Here is a 21134-nt window from a genome sequence, read left to right on the forward strand (position 1 = left end):
AGCCTGTCCTCTGTTAAGAACGCAAGAAGTCCCTGTTGAAATAATATTCCAAAATAATACATAATCAACTTCCCATCCATATTCCCATGCTGACAACAAACCAACTTTGCTCCAGAAATCCACCTCTGTGACTGGCGCAACAGCTTGACAATAGGAGCTTCAACACTGTCAGCAAACGGCACGAAACCTGAACAACGAATGCGCCAACTGAAATACTTCTTATAGACCCTCTACACATGCCCAAGAGCTTTAAGCTCCCACGGCATAAATGAAAGACTATAAATTCCATCTGAACATGACACAAAGTGTATGGGTACAAACTGCACAAATGGGCAGCCCAGCCCAAGCTGTGATTGTGGATCACTGAGCCAGACCATCCAGCGCATTGTTGAGGATAGTAATTTGAAAGGATGATCCAAAATGACTTTTTGTGACTACACCATCAAGCCTTGACTGGATGAGGAGGCTGGACATTAGCATATAATAACTGGTTTTTAATGTATCATTTATATTTAACTCTTATTTATTTTTGTATTTTTTACGTATTCTTGAGCGTGTTTCACATGTAGTGCTATACACTAAATAAAATAAGAAATCCCTTCTTTTAATCAAGTTGTTTCATAAAGTTGTTTTATTCTTGAATTAATTCAGTACTTCCTCATTAGGCATTCAATCTACCTATTTAATCTACAGCATTCTTCTTCAGCACTAAATATCAATAGCTTATATTCTTTTCTTGTCTGAAAAGTTTACATCAATATTTCACTTCTGTACAGGGCTACACTTCAGGCAAATACTTCCAGAAAAGGGTTCCTAACTTTTAAATTTATATTTGATGTGAACAAACTTATCTTTTTCAGAAATGCTCTTCTTGTTATTGCAGTTCTGCATTTTACACTCTCTTTGCTTTGGCTATGAGCTGCATTTCTCCCCAAAAATACACCAGCATCTCTGACAAGTAAAAATACAAGGTCTAGTTGAACTTGTATAATACAGGAGACGATGAATTCAACTGACGGAAAATGCGACAAATGAAGCAGGTGAAAGGGAATACGGATGTCTAAAAATGAGGTTGTCATAAAGTGCTAAAGGCTATGCAAAAAAGGCTAGAGGACAAATGCATGGCCATAGAAGAATGCATAACTAGGAAAAAGATAGATGCAACTCTAAGAAAATTAATAAGACCTTTGGGAAAAAGAGAAGCTGCTGCATAAATATCAAGAACTCAGATAAGCCAGTTCTAAGCAAATAAAGGAAAGCAGAGAGGTGGAAGTAACACAGACAGGCTGTACAAAGGAATAAACTTGAAGAGAATATTACAGAAATAGAAGAAAGTAGATGAAAATGAGGCACGAGATATGATACTATGAAATGAATTTGACAGAGCACTGAAAGACGTAAGTGGAAATGAGCCCTTGGTGTAGATGACATTACCTCAGTTATTTAGATCTTGGGAGAGCCAGCCATAACAGAAACATTCCTTCTGGAGTGCAAAATATCAGACAGGCTTCAAGAAGAATGTAATAATTTCAATTCCAAAGATGAGAGGCACTGAAATATGTGAATATTGCTGAATGTTCAGTTTAATACATCATAACTGCAAAATACTGACATGATTTGTTTACAGAATAATGGAAAAACTGATAAAAGCTGATCTCAGGAACAATTAGTTTGGATTCCAGAGAAATGTAGGAACACTTAAGACAACACTGAACCTACGAATTATCTTAGAAGATCAGTTAAAGACAGGCAAACCTACATCTTGTTCCAATGATTTTACTGATGCCGTCAGAAGGGAAGAAAATTGACACTAGTTGACAGATATTAAAATACATTGTCAGGTAACTATCAACACAGCAGAAACATATTGTAGGAAATAGGAAATGCATGACACAGTGCTGCATTGTAAATTCCTTACCGGTTTACCATCATCTGTTCAGAATAAATATGAATTTACAATACAGCACTGTGTCAAGCATTTCCTACAATGAAAGGTATTCATTTGTCCCTGAGCACTGCCAACATTAAGCTGGCCCTAGACACGAAGTATTACTGCACATTATGTTAAGGGTAATGGTGGCAGCACTGGGGAAAGCAGCTGACACTGCCTTTCCGTCACCATTCCTCTCCCCTCAACAGTCCTAATGCAGTGGGAAGACACACCTCCTCCCTTTATCACCAACTGCCACGCCAGTCATCAACTTATCGTGGACAAGTTGTATGTTCATAGCATTTGCAGATTGAGAGAAAGCTTTTGACAAAGTTGACTGGAAGGCAATCTTTGAAATTATGTAGGTATCAGGTACAAAATACAGGAAGCAAAAGATTATTTACATCTTGTACAGTTTCCAGACAGTAGTTATTAAAGTCGAAGGAGATGAAAGGATAGCAGTAGTTGAGAAGGAAAGAGACCAGGTTGCAGCCTATCCCCCATGTTATTCTGTGTACTGAGCAAGCAGCAAAGGAAAGCAACAAAAAATTCGGAGAAGGAATTAAATTCCAGGGAAAAGCAAATACTTTGAGATTTGCCAATGACAAATGTTTCTCAAATTACATGCAATTTGTTTTACCTACATTTAATGTCAACCTATTTGCACAGAACCAAGAGTGTACACACTTGAGGACTATTAGTAGTCATATACAGCAATAGCTTCAGCACTCTTATTATACACTAGTGTCAAATACAAATGGTGTGACATTTGATGCACTACCTGAGGTGTGAATGCCATTTATATAAACAATAAATAATATGGGACCTAGACTACTGTCTTGTGGTACTCCTATTTCCATAATCTTCTTTTTTTTTTCCTCTGATGCAAAATTAATTTTGTGATGGGGGTAAGGTGATGTCAGTCCTACAGTCTGTGTTCAATTTCGTAAATATTATTCAAACCTCTTTTTGCCTGTACCTTGAATACATGAGGATTCCAATATGATAAACAGCACCAAATACAATACAACAGATATAACCTAAATTAACTCAGCTGTTTCTATGTTTTTACCTACCTGCAAGATAGGCTGATTACTGTTCAGTAACTTATTATCAGTTATATATTTGTTGATTTTTTTTTATATTTAGGAGTAAGGTGCAAGGAGTGAATTGGCTAACAGTTTTCTATCTTATATTGTCACTATTTTTAAATAATTGCTTCACTGTTGAGAATTTCAACCTTTCTGGAAACATTGATTCACTAAATAATATGTTGGCAATGTATGCCAAGAGCTCCGCAATTTGAGAAGCAGCCTTTATTATGACAGACACCAGCACCTCATCTACAAATGCCAACATTTTATGTTTCAACCCTTTTAACACTTCATGTTCATTTATTGCATACATCCTCATGCTGCAAGCAGCTTTTGAGGATTCTGGCTATCCCTTGATTTGTGAATTTCAAACTTAATGAAGTTGCTACATTTATGAAATAGTTGTTTATATAATTTTGCAAATCATCTTTTTTTAGTAGTGACTCTTCTGTATGTTTGATAACAATATCCTGTTTTTTATCTGTCTTCTCTGTTTCAGTACTCACAATTCCCCATATAGCTTTGACTTGTTATCAGACTGTCTTATTACTCAGAAATGTGGCCTTAGCAATTAAGTTTCTTGAAGGACCATCTTGAAATTCCAAACACATTCTCTAAATTGCGGATGTTTTCATTTTAGTAATTGGCCTTTTTAGAGTTCCACAAGAATTTTTAATGCTGGTTGTATCCAGGAATTATTGTGGTGCTAAAAGAGAATGCTAAAGATTAGATGGATAGGTTGAATAACTAATGAGAAGGTACTGAATCAAATTGAGAGAAAAGAAATCTATGGCAAAACTTGACTAACAGAAGGGATCGGTTGATAGGATATCATCTGAGTCATCTAAGAGCTGGCAATTTTTTAATGAAGGGAAGTGTGTGGGGAGGGGGTAAAATTGTTGAGAGAGACTACGAGGCTAAGGGATGAATACAGCATGTTCAAAATATGTAGGTTTCAATAGCTATTTGAAGTTAATGAGACTTGCATAGGATAGAGAAGTGTGGAGGAGATCAGCATCAAACCAAAGTAGGGCTGCATCATCCTAACATTCAGACTGAAGACAACAACTAAAACTATTTTGCACTTTGTACCACTGCTAATAGTCCTCTTTACTACTCCATATGCATGTTGAATAAGGAAAAAAATGATTATTCATATGCCTCTGTGCGTGCCTTAATCTCCTTTGTTTTGTCCTGACAGTTTTGATCTGACAGGAACATTAGAAGCAGTAACACCATTCTGCAGTTTTTCACAAATATGGGTGCTCTAAACTTCCTGAACATTGTTTTATGAAATGACTGCCTTTTTCCCTTCAAGGATTCACATTTAAGCTCATGGAGTATTTCCATAACACTCTCAAATTGACTGAACTGACAGGTAACAAATCTAATGGTATGTCTCTGAATTGCTTTGATATCTTTCTAAAAGCTGACATAATGGTAATCACAAAAACTCATTCAGTATTCAAGAATGGATCACACCAGTGTTCTGTATGCAGCATCCAGTGTACCACACTTGCACAAAACTTTGCCAATAAGTCAAAGCCATCCTTCATCTTTCCTACACCTGACCTTATGCGTTGTTGGATTTCATATCACTTCGTAATGTTATGCTTAGATATAGACACGGTTAAGTCACACTGCATACAATAAACACTGTATTCAAACATTACAGGACTGCTTCTCCTACCCACAAACATTAACTTACATTTATCTACATTTAAACCAAACACCACACAGAAATTCTGTCCAAGTCAACTTTGCTCCCACTATAGGCAGTCAACGACATGTTCCCATACACCACGGTGTAACAGCAGTCACAGATTGCTGCCCACGCTAACCTAAGGACCGTTTAGGTGTACAGAGAACAGGCGTGGTTCTATCACGCCTCCCTGGGGCAGTCCTGGCATTAACTTTGTGTCTAATGAATGCCAGCTGTCCAGGCCAATATACTGGGTTCTGTTAATCAAAACCTCATCTTACAGAGTGACTCATCTTTTTCTGCCTGATTACCAAACTCCCTAAATCGTTCTACTTGTGATTCTGTTGCAAACTGCTTTTGTCTGCAGCTGGAAAGGGTCTTCCTCTCTTACCTCAGCTAGCAGGTGATATCCATTTTTTCAATCTGAAGTTGAAGGAGCTCTTACCACTTTCTGCCCATTCTTCTGTTACATTTCCCCAGCTCTCATTATATTAGCTGTCCTTAACTATCCTACTTCAGTTTTCTAGGTAAACAGACCCTGGGATTTGAGAATTAATGTTTGTTTCAATGTTTCTGTGTGTCAATCTGCTGAAGACCTGTGAACTGGTAATCAGATTTTTTATGTCTTCATCTGATCATTGTTTGTATTCTATAACATCATAGATCTAATTAAATTTATCTTTAATGCATTCAAATGGAGATGGGAAATGCTTGTATCCTGCTGTATACAAATTTGAGTTTCATATTTGAAGATTACTGATAGCTACACGCAGACCTGGATTATATATGCAAGTAATTAACTTACCCCTCTTGGCCATTCTGTGCAGCATTTCAGCATCCTCAATAGTGATGCAAGCAGTTGGAATGTGTGTAACATTGTCAGCATAATCCTGTTGTCCAGTGTGAGGAGTAGCCAGTGAGAATGGAGTAACAGATCGAATCAATGTCGCAACAGCACCCAGGCGAGCAGCTTTGCTTGCACCCTGGGTACGATACTGAACCGTTTCACCGTAAGATTTAAAGGGTTCATTAAATACAACAATTTTTCCTGGAACCTGCAATGTGTATGATTATAAGTCAACAAAGAATGGTAGCAGGAGGGAGGAGCGCGAACACACACACACACGCACACACACACACACACACACACACACACACACACACACAAAGTCACAAAAGAGCTAATTGTTTTAACTAGACATTGCTTCATTGGTAAACAGAGAATAAAAGGCTGGAGAAAACAAAACTAACAAGAAATTATCTCAGAAAGTTGCCATCAAGTCTAGCTTGTTTAAAGTTTGACATGTGGCAAATTAAAAAAGATACAAATCATATCTAAACTGCATTCAACAATTTGTTGTTAAGGTTGCCATCTTCCTCCTGACAGTCCTGATAACAAAATACTGTACTTCAGTTTTTCCATTGGATGATTTTTACTTTTAATTTATTACAGAATGTTTGGCATTGCTTTCCTATATAGATTTAATTAGCAGTATTTACTCTTCCTTTCACCTGCTGTCACCTGCTTCAAGTTATGACTCCCAGATTCTTATTAACCTTTAGCAGTTTGCTTTTCAATATGCACTACATACAAAAATTAAACTACAAAGTTCTAAGACAAACGTGTGAAAGCACAGGCAGAATAAGGGTCATCCAAAAATTAAGTTTCACTATTTTTTTAAAAAAAATAGTTAATTTATTTACCCAGAAATACAGTGTATGCCCAACAGAGTAACAACAAATAATTATATGTAGGCTGGTCACGACTTGACAGTTGTCAGTAGCACTGCAGCAGTGGCTGCAAATCGCTTTTTTTATCCTCTCTTCTGCCAACTGAGAAGTTCAGTCAAAATTCATTATCAGCCATGTAAAGTTCCTGGGGCAAGGTCCATGAGAAAAACAGATGAGAAGTCGCTGGCCAAGGGAATGTTCTGAACGTTGCTGAACTTTTAACATTGAAGACGGCTATGGACACCCTCATCAATGACAATGCTGTTGCAGCAGCACATTATGGAGCATCGCCACTCCACAATTTTGGATCTCAGCAGCCATTCTGTGCAGATATTGTCACCCTTGTTGCATGAAACTGTCACCACACACCTGCTTATAAAGAAAGGCCATCAGGTGTGTGCCATAAACTCTGACCCTAAACACTTTGGAGCAGGACTGACATTTCTGCAGCAGTATCATAATGGCAGTAACAAGAGCCTTGACAGGATCAACATGGGCAATGAGACGTACGTTGCTGACCTCAGCCCAAGAACCAAGCAGAAGTCAATGCACTGGCTTCAGAACACGTCAGTGCAGAAAGTGACGTGTGTGGTTTTCTGGTGCAGGATGGGCATTCTGTTCACTGACTTCCTCCCCAGAGGTGCTACAGTGAAAGCTGGCCACTACTGTAAAACACTCCACAAATTGTAGCAAGTCATTCAAAATGAGACAAGTGGAAGGCTCAGCATAGGTGTTATGCTGTCCCATAACAATGCCCAGCCATGTACGGCTTAGTGTACAACTGTTCTGAAGGGGTTTGGTTGGGAGCTGTTCGATCATCTACTGTGAACAGTGTCGAGTTTGCTCTCTCAAGAAATTCCTGTCCTCCATCTGCACCTTCACAATGATGAAGAGCTGAAGATGGCAGCCACAAGCTGGTTTCATTCCCAGGTAGATGACTTCTATGACACAAGAATATGAAAGCTGCTCTCACAATATGACAAACCTCTCAGCTCTAGTGGAGATGATGTCAAAAATAGTTCAAATAATGCTGTATCTATTGTGTAATTATGATTTCATTAAAAAATAAAAATTAAAAATGGGAAATTTAATTTCTGGATTACATTCATATATGCTTAAATTGGTTAGGCTTCCGCAGTCTGGTAAATAATTCAAAAACTACATTTTCAAATTGTTGTACTGTCTTAAACGAGTATCCAGCACTTCCAAAGAAAAACTGGTCTCGATTATCTTCCAATAAAAATTTGCAACTGGAAGCTAACTAAAGGCAGCAAACAACTATTTTATGGAATGCTCTCTCTCACTGATAAAAAAATTAGCACATACTAACATTAAATAACGATGTAAAAACTAAAGACATCAACATAAAAATAAAATCACACAAAGTTTGCTTGAAAAAGCCATATAATTTTCACAGACTTCGAGGAAGAACTTGATAACTTTCACTGGAATTAATCAAAAATTTTAAGTGAAAATTGGTGTCAAATGAATTAAATGCAATAGAAAATAAATTACATAAGATATTGATTTGCATAATCCAGAAGTAAAGTGAAATTTCGTGATATTTCCCTGATTTCCAGACAAGTTTAGCATTTTTCCCTGACAAATTTTAAGATCTCAAGGATAAGTAGACATAAGTTGACAAAAAATGTAAGGAATTCTATATTCCTAAATGTGTGAGCAAAAATCTTAAATACTAACATCAACATCTTTTGTAACAAACTGTTTTTAGATGGAGAAAGCAAGCCAAATGGTATAAATGTTTCATTAAGACCACTGATGTTATTTTATTTCAATAAAGCGAAATACATTTGCTGACAAAAATTTGCAATTCATTGGAGTTGCAAGACAGATTTAAAATACCTTCAATGCTTTCACAAATAACCTCAGAAAAAAGTAGGCCTCTTGAAAGAAATGTATAAGTTCCACTATGTTCATTATTGTCAGTTATTACCGACTGAGTTATGTCTATTATTCTACAGGTATTGTGTGACTTTCAAATGCCACACTGTATAACGTACTTGCGGTGAGACAGTTGCAATTCCTGAAATCCATCGCTCATGGCCTCTGGCCTGCCAAGGAGCAGCATAGTCCTGGGTTCATAGATAAACCATGAAAATCAGCCGCCTTGCGCTGCACACAGACAGACTTGGCCTGGAGGCAGATTGGTGTGACTAGATCCAACAGGCAGGGCCCACACATTAGTCAGAAACTATGGGCTTCAGATCAGCAGGCCTGATTCATTAGAGATACCTGCAGAAATGGCCTGTGCTTGTGGCCCATTGTGGAAGTCTGCTCATGTGGCCAACTATTCGCGTGTCACAGACACCATGTTGATGAAATGAGACTGCAGTGATCACCCACGCAACAAGTAACTTGCGCAAAAATTCTGAGAATCAATACTAATGAGCATAGATGATCTCTTAGCCACAGACAGGCAGATAGAAAAGACAATCACACTCTCACAACTAAATTTTTGGCCATAGCCTTTGTCAGAAAATGAGAGTGCACACACATTCACACAATCACTCAGACATAACTCCTGCACACATGACTGTTGTCTCCAGCCGCTGCGTCAACAAGCTCTGAGAATAAGATCAAAACAAACCACTCCTCACGGCCCTGTCTCTCAACGGCAGCTGCTAGTCTAGCAGCAAATAGTGGTGGCAGCACTGACTGCAAGCTGAGGTGAGGGGTGGAAAGGGGAGAAGCAGTAAGAATGAGAAAGTAGGGAAGCAGTGTATGTACTCAGATGCGCCCAGCCAGTAACAATGCATGACATCTCAGTCAACAAACAATTTCATGCTAGTGAGACAAAAAACTGAGATGTTTCAGTTTTTTTTTTTTTGTTTTGTTAATTTCCCTGATACATTTGAAATTCCCTGATATTCCCTGATTTCCAGAACTTGTGGCAATCCCAAAAACAGATAGGAGACAAAATGACAGCTATGTTGTCTTCTGATGGTGTGGGAGGGGAACAATGAAGAGGAAGTCCACATACTAGACTGAGATGAGTGAGAGAGAGTAGACCACCCACAAAAGGATGTAGCTTGCAAAATTGTCAACTGACCAATACTTGAATACTGATCATCAGTCCCTGATCTATACCACATAGGACTGATAGAGAAAATGGAGAAGATACAAAGAAGAGCAGTATGTTCCATCACAGGTTTATTTCGTAAGTACAAAAGTGTCACAGAGATGCTCAGCCAACTCCAGTGGCAGACACCACAAGACAGGCGTTCTGCATCACAGTATGGTTTACTGTTAAAATTCTGAGTGTATGTTCCTAGAATAGTCAGCCAATATATTGCTTCTTTCTACGTCTACCTCGCAAGAAGATCATGACAGTGAAATTGGAGACATTTGAGCTCACACAGAGGCTTACCAACAATTGCTCTTCCTGCAGACAATTCACAACTGGAACAGGAAGAGGGTGAGGTGACAGTGGTGCCGTGAGGTGGCTTGCAGAGCACAGATGTATATTTAGGTGAAACAATCAACTTTTTGTTAATAAGCTGTACAAAATTTAATGCAAAGAAGTGTGAGCTCATGGTCATAACAAACAAAAAGAACAGATCCGTAATGAACGTGATAATGGATGGATAACAGTTGAAAACAGGAAATCTACAGTAGCATGGGATATAGTAAAGGAAAATGGAAGCAATGCCAAAGAGAAAAGTGAATATATAAGACCAACTGATAACTTCATAAGAAGTGTAAGAGGAATGACTTGGACAAGTAAGAATGTGACATAACAACCACTGATCTATCATTTCCATAATACTATGCAGGAAGCTGGGTCATGAAAAGGGGGATGAAAATAAGGTGCAAGCAAGTGAAATAAAGTTTTTGAGATGTTGGGTAAGTGTAATAAAAAGGGAAAAGATGAAAACTGAAAATGTTTGGGAGGTGAACACATGGGAAATCAATATGAATAAGAAAAGAAGGAAAAAAATTCACTGCCATTCTGGCCAGATATGGGCCAATTGGGCCCAACCTTTCATCATGTTATTCTCAGCCAGAGGCATAAATGATATGCGGGATGGAAGAGCACAGTCAACTCGTTACTCTCCCGGCCATTGCTGGTGTAGCAGACCTGGTGCCACTACTGCTCGGTTAAGTAGCTCCTCAATTGCCATCATAAGGCTGACTGCACCCCATTCCGGTCCTCCTACCAAGAAAAAACTCTGGCAGTACCAGGTATCAAACTTGCATACCCCACATTTCAGTGAGCTGTGCTGACCACTCATCTGTGGAGGGGGACATCACTGAACAAGAAAAAGGTTAAAATGATTTGGGCATGTAAGAGATAAGATACTTTATTGTCACATAACACGTTTTTATACAATCATTTGATTGAGAACATTGGTGACTCGTCAGTCTTTAACCTAAGTTGTTACAGTATTTTATATACTACAGGAAATACGTCATACATACATTGCTTATAATAATAAAAATACAACATTATATTTTAAATCTTTTCATAACTCATTGAATCATTACTATAGCCTTCACACACCTATATGAAGTATGGATGTACTGAACGGGATACAAACTGCCATATAATACTATATATAAACAGGAATATAATAGAGGGAAACATTCCACGAGGGAAAAATATATCTAAAAACAAAGATGATGTGACTTACCGAACGAAAGTGCTGGCAGGTCGATAGACACACAAACAAACACAAAATTCAAGCTTTCGCAACCAACGGTTGCTTCGTCAGGAAAGAGGGAAGGAGAGGGAAAGACGAAAGGATGTGGGTTTTAAGGGAGAGGGTAAGGAGTCATTCCAATCCCGGAAACGGAAAGACTTACCTTAAGGAGAAAAAAGGACAGGTATACACCCGCACACACACACATATCCATCCGCACATAGACACAAGCAGACATTTGTAAAGGCAAACATGAATATACAGTGAGCGTGTATACTTCGTATCTATATGGCTTCGAAAGTATACCATTTGTACTTGCATCTTTACTCCCTATTCCTATTTATAAATTCTTCTAAATTATAACATTGCTTTTTATTCATTTAGAAATTCTTCTAGACTATAATAACATTTGCTTTTTAGGTATGTGCCAATGGTCTCCAATGTGGATTCCCCAAATATTGACCTTATCTTATTTCTGATCTTCAGAGCCATGTAATATGGAGTATTTTCATATACTGTGAGTCGGTGACAAGGTAGCATGTATTTCAATTTATGTCTTAGTTTCATAGGCATGTGTGAATGTATTTCCTTCAAACAGATGTGAGTTTTTCTGTTCAAAGAGAAGTATTTCATATATGAAGATGGAAGGGATTGTCATAAAGTCCAGGCTTTTGAATAGTGGTTTGCATGAATGTCTACTATTGGTTCCTGTCATTGCTCAGATTAAAAAAAAAAAAAAAAAAAAAAAAAAAAAAAAAAAAATTATTGTTTGAAGATTCGAAGGAGGTTTGTCTTTTCAGCACCCCAAAATATTATTCCACATCTTATAAGTGTTACGAAATATGCGTGGTATACAGTTTTCTTCACTGTTAAATCCGTTACTTTGTGTAGTACCCTCATTGCATAAACTAAACTATTTAATCTCTTCAGTAAACTGTCCACATGGTTGGTCCATTGCAAGTTTTTATTTAAAGTTATCCCAAGAAATTTTACAGAATCAACTGTGGTCAGTTCTTTACCTGAATATTCTATTTGTGATATACATTCAGTAGTTTGTTTGGTCATGAAGTGTATGATTTGGGTTTTTTCAAAATCTAATTTCATAGCATTATCTTTTATCCATTGTTCAAGTTCTTGTAGAGTTTGTTTCGTGGTCCTTACTAATTCGTCAGTGTTTTTGCAGCAGACTACAGCAGTTGAGTCATCTGCGTAAAGTATTGTATCTGTATTTACTTTGCTAGGCATGTCATTTATGAAATATAAGAACGGAAGTGGTCCTAATATCGAGCCCTGGGGCACGCCTGCTTGAGGACAGTTTTCTGTCCATGGCTGAAGGTTACGACAAGCAGCAATTGAAATGTAGACACATTTTCTAGGGACAGTGGTCCACACAGTTTCATTACAAACTAAAAAGGTAGTCTTTAACGTTGCCTCGAAGATGCTCACTGTAAAAATGTCCATGAAAGCCTTAATTGGTGATGAGCCTTAGAATGCCAAGGATGATTAGCAATAGGGTCCAGCGAGTTTGTGGGCTCATGCACGGTTGAGACACATGTTCAGCAAAGCATATACTTAGGAGCAGCTAGCGGAAGTCCAGTGAGCATCCATCAGCCGGCGGTCAAAGCAAGGGCAAGACGACTCCAAAGGATGGGTTGCAGATGCTGCCTGCATTAAGCTCAGAGAGTGCACTGGCTGCAGAGTGGTCGAGTGACAACGTAATCACCCATATGCAGATGGAATATTGCTGTGGCATTATATGGACATGCGACCTCAGAGAAGCAAAAAGATGCCTGCAACTTAGTCACTGTTTACCAAGATATGCACGCCGCATATTTGTGGCACTTGCTGCCCCCTGATGCCATGGTGGTTGCATGGGGTTTGGAGGAAAACAATCTAGTAAGCTGTGTTGACATCTATTGTTTTCATGCAATCTCCTGAAGTACAATACCTAGCAGTAGTGTCCACTGCTTACCTGCAGTACGTCTGTAAGAGCAGTGGCCACATCACATGGGAGGAGCTTGGCATATACAATAAAGAAAGTACCTCAAAGCGGCATGTTAAGTGAGTATGGAGGGCAAGAAATAAAGGGGAAGGCCAAGACACAATTGGGTTAAAGGAGTGCCTGAAAGCATTTGGGGGAGAGGAGAAGACTACATCAGAGTAGCAACAGACAGGTGATGGGAAGTGCAGAGAAAATGGAGAGATGTGTGTTCCATGCAGACCCTGACACTGGCAGGAAACTATGCAAGATGCTGACGATGACTGAGTCACTGGAAGCTAAAAGGAAAAAATGGAAAGATGTCTCAAGAACAAATGGTAGTGAAGGTCTCTGGACAGTGTAAAGGGACACCATCCTCTAGCATTACCTTTCTTTAACAGAAGCAGTCAATACCAGGAATATTTTCGACTCCTATATAAGCAAACATTAACTCAGCTGTTTAACTAAATGAATTTCATATGATTTTGTATACAATGTATTAAATTTCGGGCTGAAATGTATAAAAAGAAATTACCTCATTACAATCGATATGTATTAATTCTGTATGTACAGTTAAAATTACTCTTCTTTTAGAAACATTTGAAATTACGAAATACCTGGCACACTTAAAATTCCTATTATTAATTGCACAATCTGACACTAATTATTACATTTATTTCTGGATTTATTTACAAAATAAGAATATAACTTGGAGCAAATTCTTCTTTTGTCAAGAAAGTTTGTAAACTCTTTCTGTTTTGTAAAATCTTTGGAATGTTGTTAGTATCGCAGAATGAGGGAGTAGTGGGCATGTCTGTGATGGAATTGGACGTGTTTTTATGTTTGGCAATAACAACATAATTTTTGTTTTCATGGGAGTGGAAATCATAAAGACAGTTTGATACAGAAGAATGTAACATATTAAAAAAAGAAACAAAACAGAAATTACACAGCAGACTTACTTAACAGTTGTCAAATCATCTGGAAGCCTCAAAGTGAAAAATTTCAGCCTCCGAATCTACCCCTAGAAGTGACGAACTGCAGCCAACAACGAGAAAATGAAACTAAGTAAAAAAGTTTATTTGTAAATCTTACTCTTCTCAAAGCTTATTAAAAGAAATTAATTATTATGAAGAGACTGAAAATCTACTGGGGATGTGTGGAAGGTTAAGATTCCAATAGATAATTTATATCATATTAATAAAGAATCCCAACAGTTGACGAGAAAAAACATCAAACAAAGTAAATAACAGCTAGTATGAACATAAGCTCAGAAACAACAGAAAACAAGCAACTGGAAAAGACATCTGAACTGAGATGACAGACAAAAAAGTATTAATTAATGCGAAGATAGGACATGTTCTGAGGCATCAAGGGATCACCAATTTAGTATTGGAGGGCAGCGTGGAGGGTAAAAATCGTAGGGGGAGACCAAGAGATGAGTACACTAAGCAGATTCAGAAGGATGTAGGTTGCAGTAGGTACTGGGAGATGAAGAAGCTTGCACAGGATAGAGTAGCATGGAGAGCTGCATCAAACCAGTCTCAGGACTGAAGACCGTAACAACAACAACAGGTGATATTCTGTAACCAAATTAAACTTCAAGTGACGAAATATAAAAAGAATAATGCTGATAATACTGTAATTTTTTTTTCAACCCAATCTATAGTAAAAATACCACATTAATTACAGATGACCATTTCAAAGAAAAAATTAATACTACAAAAAGAAAATAGGTGTTATTTTGCAATGCTGAATGTAATAAAAATCAACTTTAGAAGTTCAAAGTCAAACATATTTAAGACTCTTATCATACTTCTCATAACGTATGCTTGTAAGATTTAAAGATCAACAAAATCAGAAGAGGTGAAATAAAAAATCTTTGAAATTTCTAGAAATACATTTGGAGGAACCCACGACAACCACAACAGAATGGAAAACATTAAAAACACAGAAGTATACAATTTATATGGAGAGTAAAACATCATACAAAAAACAATTAATTAAAAAACTAGGACACTTCACTGGATTTCAAACGCATTTCATGCTCCAAAAAGAGAGGGAAGTCCACCAACTGTGTATGGAACACATTCAAGGATTAAGAGGTTCTGACTACCTAGACTACATGTCTCTGTCAACAATCAGAGAAGATATGAAAATCCTGTAAGTGAGGAACTGGGAACACCTATCTTGATACTAATTAACACTTTTTTGTCTGACAACTCAGCTCATATGTGTTTTACCAGTTGATTGTTCTCTGTTGTATCTGATCTCATGTTCACTACTAGCGGTTATTTTCTGATTTTTTTTCTTTTAAATTGTTGTTATTCTTGATAAACTTAATCTAAGACAGAACTACTAGGCAAAACAGTGTGATATCAGCAGCAAAGAGTTTTCGTGGTTTGTGAAGCTTCTTATAACAATATAGTAAGAAAGGGATTTTATGGGCCCACTAGTGAGCACAACAATAGAGAGCAAGAGGTTGGAGAGAAGTATGAATGTCAAAAAAGTTTCATATCAGCGCACACTCCGCTGCAGAGTGAAAATCTCATTCTGGAAACATCCCCCAGGCTGTGGCTAAGCCATGTCTCCGCTATATCCTTTCTTTCAGGAGTGCTAGTTCTGCAAGGTTCGCAGGAGAGCTTCTGTAAAGTTTGGAAGGTAGGAGACGAGATACTGGCAGAAGTAAAGCTGTGAGTACCGGGCGTGAGTCGTGCTTCGGTAGCTCAGTTGGTAGAGCACTTGCCCGCGAAAGGCAAAGGTCCCGAGTTCGAGTCTCGGTCAGGCACACAGTTTTAATCTGCCAGGAAGTTTCATATCAGCGCACACTCCGCTGCAGAGTGAAAATCTCATTCTAGTATGAATGTCACCAAGTGTTCAACTTAACAGGACAGTCAAGAAGACAGGACAAGAGAAGACAGAGTACCAGTAAGCCAGATTACCCTGAACACGGGACTTCTGGTGGGGAAATATGGAAAACAACGGCGGAAAATGAAAAAAAAAAGCCATAGGGCAGAGCGGAAGCCTACAATAAAGATACTATAGAAGCTGGCTGTGGTATTGTCCAGAAATCACAGTGCAACACCTAAGCTGGCAATGCGGATCGATATCACAGACATTAGCAAGGGCTCGCTGCAATACACAACAATCAGTGGGAGACCTCCCTCTACCCCAAAATACATGCCCTCCCTCTCAGTATAGCGGCACCCTCAGCCCACTTCATGACCTCAGCTACACTGATCAACATCATAGTCTAAGACCAACACATTGCTAAAGTTTCAGATGAACTTGTACTGTTGTAAATGTTGAACACTGTACCTCAAGACAGTATGTTACTTAGTCCATCAAGTGATGCTTTCATAGTCAAAGACAGTTGTAAATTATAAAGCAATACTGTAGCAAAGAACTGTGTCAAAGTTAAGTAAATCTTTTACTCATTTATGTAATAAAGTGAATTAATGTTTCGTGTATTCAAGTTTGATGTGCCTCATATACGAAATACTACCATCATCTGTATAGGTGCATATTGCTACCATGACTTTTGTCACCTCAGTGCAGTGTGTAACTGCCCTTTGAAAATGAACCTGCAAGGCCTGAGACCAAATCAGTTGAGTTTTGAATCAACAGAGTAAATCTATGCACACGTATTTGATAAACTATCCACGCATATCAAATGTCATGTGAAAAACATAAAAGGTTTTAAGAGTGAATTAAAGAACTTTGGTAGGCCGTACCCACTGTCATTGAACCACACCTCTATGAAGATCCTTAAAACATATATAACTAAGTCATTTTGATGAACTGCACTTGTAAAAAAAGTACTTGTACGTATATCACTTCATTCCATAGCCCCGATACGATTCATCATATCCTCTTTTCTTCAGAATATAATTCATTACTCACAATGTAATTCACGGAAAATAAATATCGCGGCAAAAAGATAGGATGCAAAGTAAAACTGGCAGAAATCAAACAATGGCAAGAGTTATTAGCATAAAGTATGCCTAGTAAGTGGTACAAACAAGTGTAGGCTGCATGGCAGGTTTCCCTCAGTAAAGTCCTGAGGTGGTGCTAAAAGAATTCAAATTGCTTTTAACACGAAGAAGTTGTAGAGCTTTTTATGTGACATGGTATTATGCATCACAACCTTAGATACTTTTTCTATGTCTGTTCATACTAAATAACAGTTCAATTATGCAGAAAACAGGACAACAGTAGCATATCATCTGCAGTATGAGACAGATTCTTTCACAAGTGATTTAGTTCTTACCACTAAATGTCTTAAATATGAAGCCTAGAGCCACCAAAGCCCATAGCATAAGCATTGCTCTGAGTCTTAAACACTCAGATGAGCCAACCCCGCAGGAAAGGATGGAACTGATAATTTTCTTCAAATGACATACCAAATCAGAGACTTAAGATACTTGCAAAGGAACTAAAGTACCTTTATATATTGACATGCATTAAAGCTTCCACCAGACAGTACTTCACACCCTACATCTATTTGAATAAAATCATACAGAAGTGTTTCATGAACATCTGCAATGGGATAAATTTTTAAAAAATTAAGATATATGGTACTCACCAGAGCAGCTTTCTCTTGAAGTTCATCAAAACTTGTCACAACAAGAACCTCTGCTTTAATTCCTTCTGGTGGTGTCCCAACACTTGAACCAAGACCGAGCATAGGCAGTTTCTGAATTCTTGGAGATACCAAGACAGCAGATTCATTGCCCCTATTGAACATGACACACACTTCAGAAATTCAAAAATAACTGGAGACAGGATTGAAAAAACTAACGCTTCAGTGTATTATAAAAACTGTTAGATATCTTTTTAATGATACAAAAGTTTATAGTGATTTCCTCAACACTTTCAGGCCACGCAATTAAACATCTGGTTCACTTTCAGATGCACTATAAATTTGAAATTTGATTTGTATAACAGTTCAGAAGAACAAGTAAAGCAAAAAAGCCATTTTTTGTGTTTACTCACTTCATGTGTGCAGATGCAACAAAGTATATCGAACAACGTGGAGTAAACCTAACCTAGGTTTATATAATGCTGAAGGGAAAAGACTGGTGAGATAAAAACAGCATCAGCTGTTTTGTGCAGTACTGGTACCATTATCCTAACAATATGTACAGTAATACTTCGCATCTAGGGTCAGCTTAACGTTGTCAGGGCCCTGATATATATGAAAATCCTTTAACTAGTGCCAACTTCCTTCACTTTTGGTAGCACCAGTAAAAACACCAAGTTATCATGGATAAGCTGTAACTTCATAGACATCACAGCAATTAAACATGAACTTAAGGGCTGACCAGTAAATATGTGGGATTACACTAAAACTTAGCAAGAGAGTGCAAACTTATCTCACGTAGTTATAATATAACATTTGCTATGTGTGTTTTTCTTTACTGGGTATTTGAAAGTTGTGCTTGTTAGCAAACAATATTGAAATAGCACTAGACATCATGTGAAATAAGTTAGAATACATCCAACACAAGGGATTAACATCTGTGTTGATGAATCACTTACATGAATATTTAACCGCATAATATGTGTGTGTGAAAAGGTATATATGTTTGTACTTTTTTTTTCTTTTTTTTTTTTTTGTTTGAGTAGTTACATGTATAAATGTGTATACATGCATAACTCTAGTGAGTCCAGTAACATTATACCCTGCCTATTATAAACTGTTATGTCTGATATCATGTAAAACAACCTAAGAAAAAATAAATAAATGTTCTACTGTAAGTGCCAAAAACTTTCTACTTGAGTAAACAGAGATTATGATATAGTCTGAAATGCCTGTTATTTGAAAATGATCACCAGTTTAAAACTCTACCCAGTTCACAACTATTTCCTCTATTTCTTATTTGTTTCCTTCAGCACACTGATTTCAGTTAAATAACGTACTAACTTAACAAAAAACTTGACACTGCACAGTATAAACACTTGTGAGAAAGAAGAAGACTAATGTGCACTAAATGCTAAAAACTGGACTCTGTCGACCAACAGATACATAAAATGACAATAAATGAATCTGTAGCTTTTGGAATTATTCAGTTCTTCCCACTGCAAAAATTGCTGACAGGAAATAAATACACCATACACAGTACCAGTACAAGTATCACACAGAAGCAAGGCTACTCAAAAAATATACAACATATTGTTTAGTTAGTTACTTTCAAGTTCCATGGAATATTTTGCACGATAAAGCGTCATGATGTGGAACAAGTCATTTTACATTCACATTGCAAATTAATGTGTACATCTATTTGTACTCTAAACATCACCATAAATTATTTTTCCCCCCAATGAAAACAAGCTATACAGATTGAGTTAGCAATTGCTACTCACTACTTTTTACGCAACACAAATATAGAAATTCTTCTACGGTACATTTATCTATCACAAACTGTGTGCAGAAACATTCAAGCTTGGTCCACTGTGCTAACACTTCCTTGTTTTCTAGCACTGTAGTACAGAACAGTATATACTGGTTAAAGTAACACAAAAAAAAAAATCATAGAGGTAACACATAAAAGAAGATCTAAAACACATTGCATATACTGTAACTGTAGGCAGTACTTCTGTACTCACCTGACCCAGTGAGGAACAACAGCTTCTTCACCATGTACATTTTCTAAACCAAATTGTGAGGACTGGTTTAGCATGAAGTCAATTGCATTTTCTAGATTTTCAGAACCCGCTATTCTACTTCCAAATTTGTCAACGAAATACGCCAGTGTTCTCCACGTTCTACCCCGAAATCTTCCATACACGATACTATCAATTATTTTATTCACAACAGGTTCATAATTCTTTATCTCCTGTCGCAGTGTTTCTGGGACAGCACATGTTACGTCGTTGGTATCACGCACTTCATTATCTAGCACTGAACAGTCGACAGCGCAAGAAAATGCAATAATGATGAAAAATAAAATATACATCATCATCTTGCGCGTAACGTCTACCGCCAGTACGTGCTTCGGACTAAATCGGTTACACGGCGGAGACATGATTATATGAACAGCGCCCATGCAAACACCCTGAGACTAATATTAAGTTAGTCCATGATAGTATCTGACCCCTAAACTTCTGATACTTTAAACAAATTGTGGGGTTATGTACAATCACGCAGCGGAAAAACACTTCCGTCTTTAGCCGATGGAAGACTTCGTACTATGCTGGTAGATAAAACTACCGAAGCACTGTCAAATATTACGCGTAATCTCATTCAGTGTCTCCTCGTTATCTACGCACAAGCGCTGAAACACAGCTTAATATTCCCGCGTCCGAATTTGGAACATACTGGCCCAATCACAAGCGTCGCAGAACCGCGGCACTCGAGTTTTTTAGTAATATCGATAAGTGAAATGAAACGAGAAACAGGTTTGAAAACCTGAAATTCAGAATACTAATAATCACCTGTTTGCTTTAGAATCTTAAACAGTCTGCACAATAAACAATCCCCTTTGTCACCAGATGTTGCCAATATTGCAGATAAAGGAAACATTATAAGAAACAGCGTAATTGCTGTTCTTTCCTCATGAATATTATGTTAATATTGTGCCCGTAAACGGAAAAATTGTCTGTACCTTTGTATTTTACGAAGCATGTGTACAAGTACTCCTTGCTAAATTAGACAGTTTACAATTCAGAGCTACGCGCTCGACTCCAATAAATCTGCGTCTACATCTACACTCTGCAAAACCACTGAGAAGTGCTTGGTGTAGGGTACGTCCCATTGTAACAGTTATTAGGGTTTCTTCCCGTTCCATTCACGTATGGACTGCGGGAAGAATGGTTGTATGAATGCCTCTGTGAGTGCTGCAAATATTCTAATCTAGTCCTCAAGATCTCTATGAGAGATCGATCCGTAGGGGGTTGTAGCACATTCCTAGAGTCATCATTTAAAGCCGGTTTTTGAAACTTAGTTAGTAGAATTTCTCGGGATACTTTACGTTTCTCTGCAAGAGTCTACCAGTTCAGTTTTTTCAGCATCTCCGTGGCGCTCTCCCATGGGTCA

At 37.7% G+C, this 21134-nt stretch overlaps 1 protein-coding gene across 3 annotated transcripts in view; it reads right to left on the reverse strand.

Annotated features, from left to right (window-relative positions):
* LOC126092509 (carboxypeptidase Q-like) overlaps nt 1-20455 on the reverse strand; it is a 92055-nt gene extending 71600 nt beyond the window's left edge. For 2 of the 3 annotated variants that reach the window (XM_049908152.1, XM_049908139.1), the window contains exons 1-3: nt 19706-20454; nt 17682-17832; nt 5532-5781 (exon numbers count right to left, since the gene is read on the reverse strand). In XM_049908152.1, the coding sequence (XP_049764109.1) occupies nt 5532-5781; nt 17682-17832; nt 19706-20145 (841 nt within the window). In that variant the 5' untranslated portion in view covers nt 20146-20454. Of the gene's footprint in view, nt 1-5531; nt 5782-17681; nt 17833-19705 lie in introns of all 3 variants that reach the window. The other variant, XM_049908145.1, reaches the window with a different exon arrangement.
* Nucleotides 20456-21134: the final 679 nt, after the last annotated feature.

The sequence above is a fragment of the Schistocerca cancellata genome, chromosome 1 (assembly GCF_023864275.1).
Source record: "Schistocerca cancellata isolate TAMUIC-IGC-003103 chromosome 1, iqSchCanc2.1, whole genome shotgun sequence".
NCBI lineage: Eukaryota > Metazoa > Arthropoda > Insecta > Orthoptera > Acrididae > Schistocerca > Schistocerca cancellata.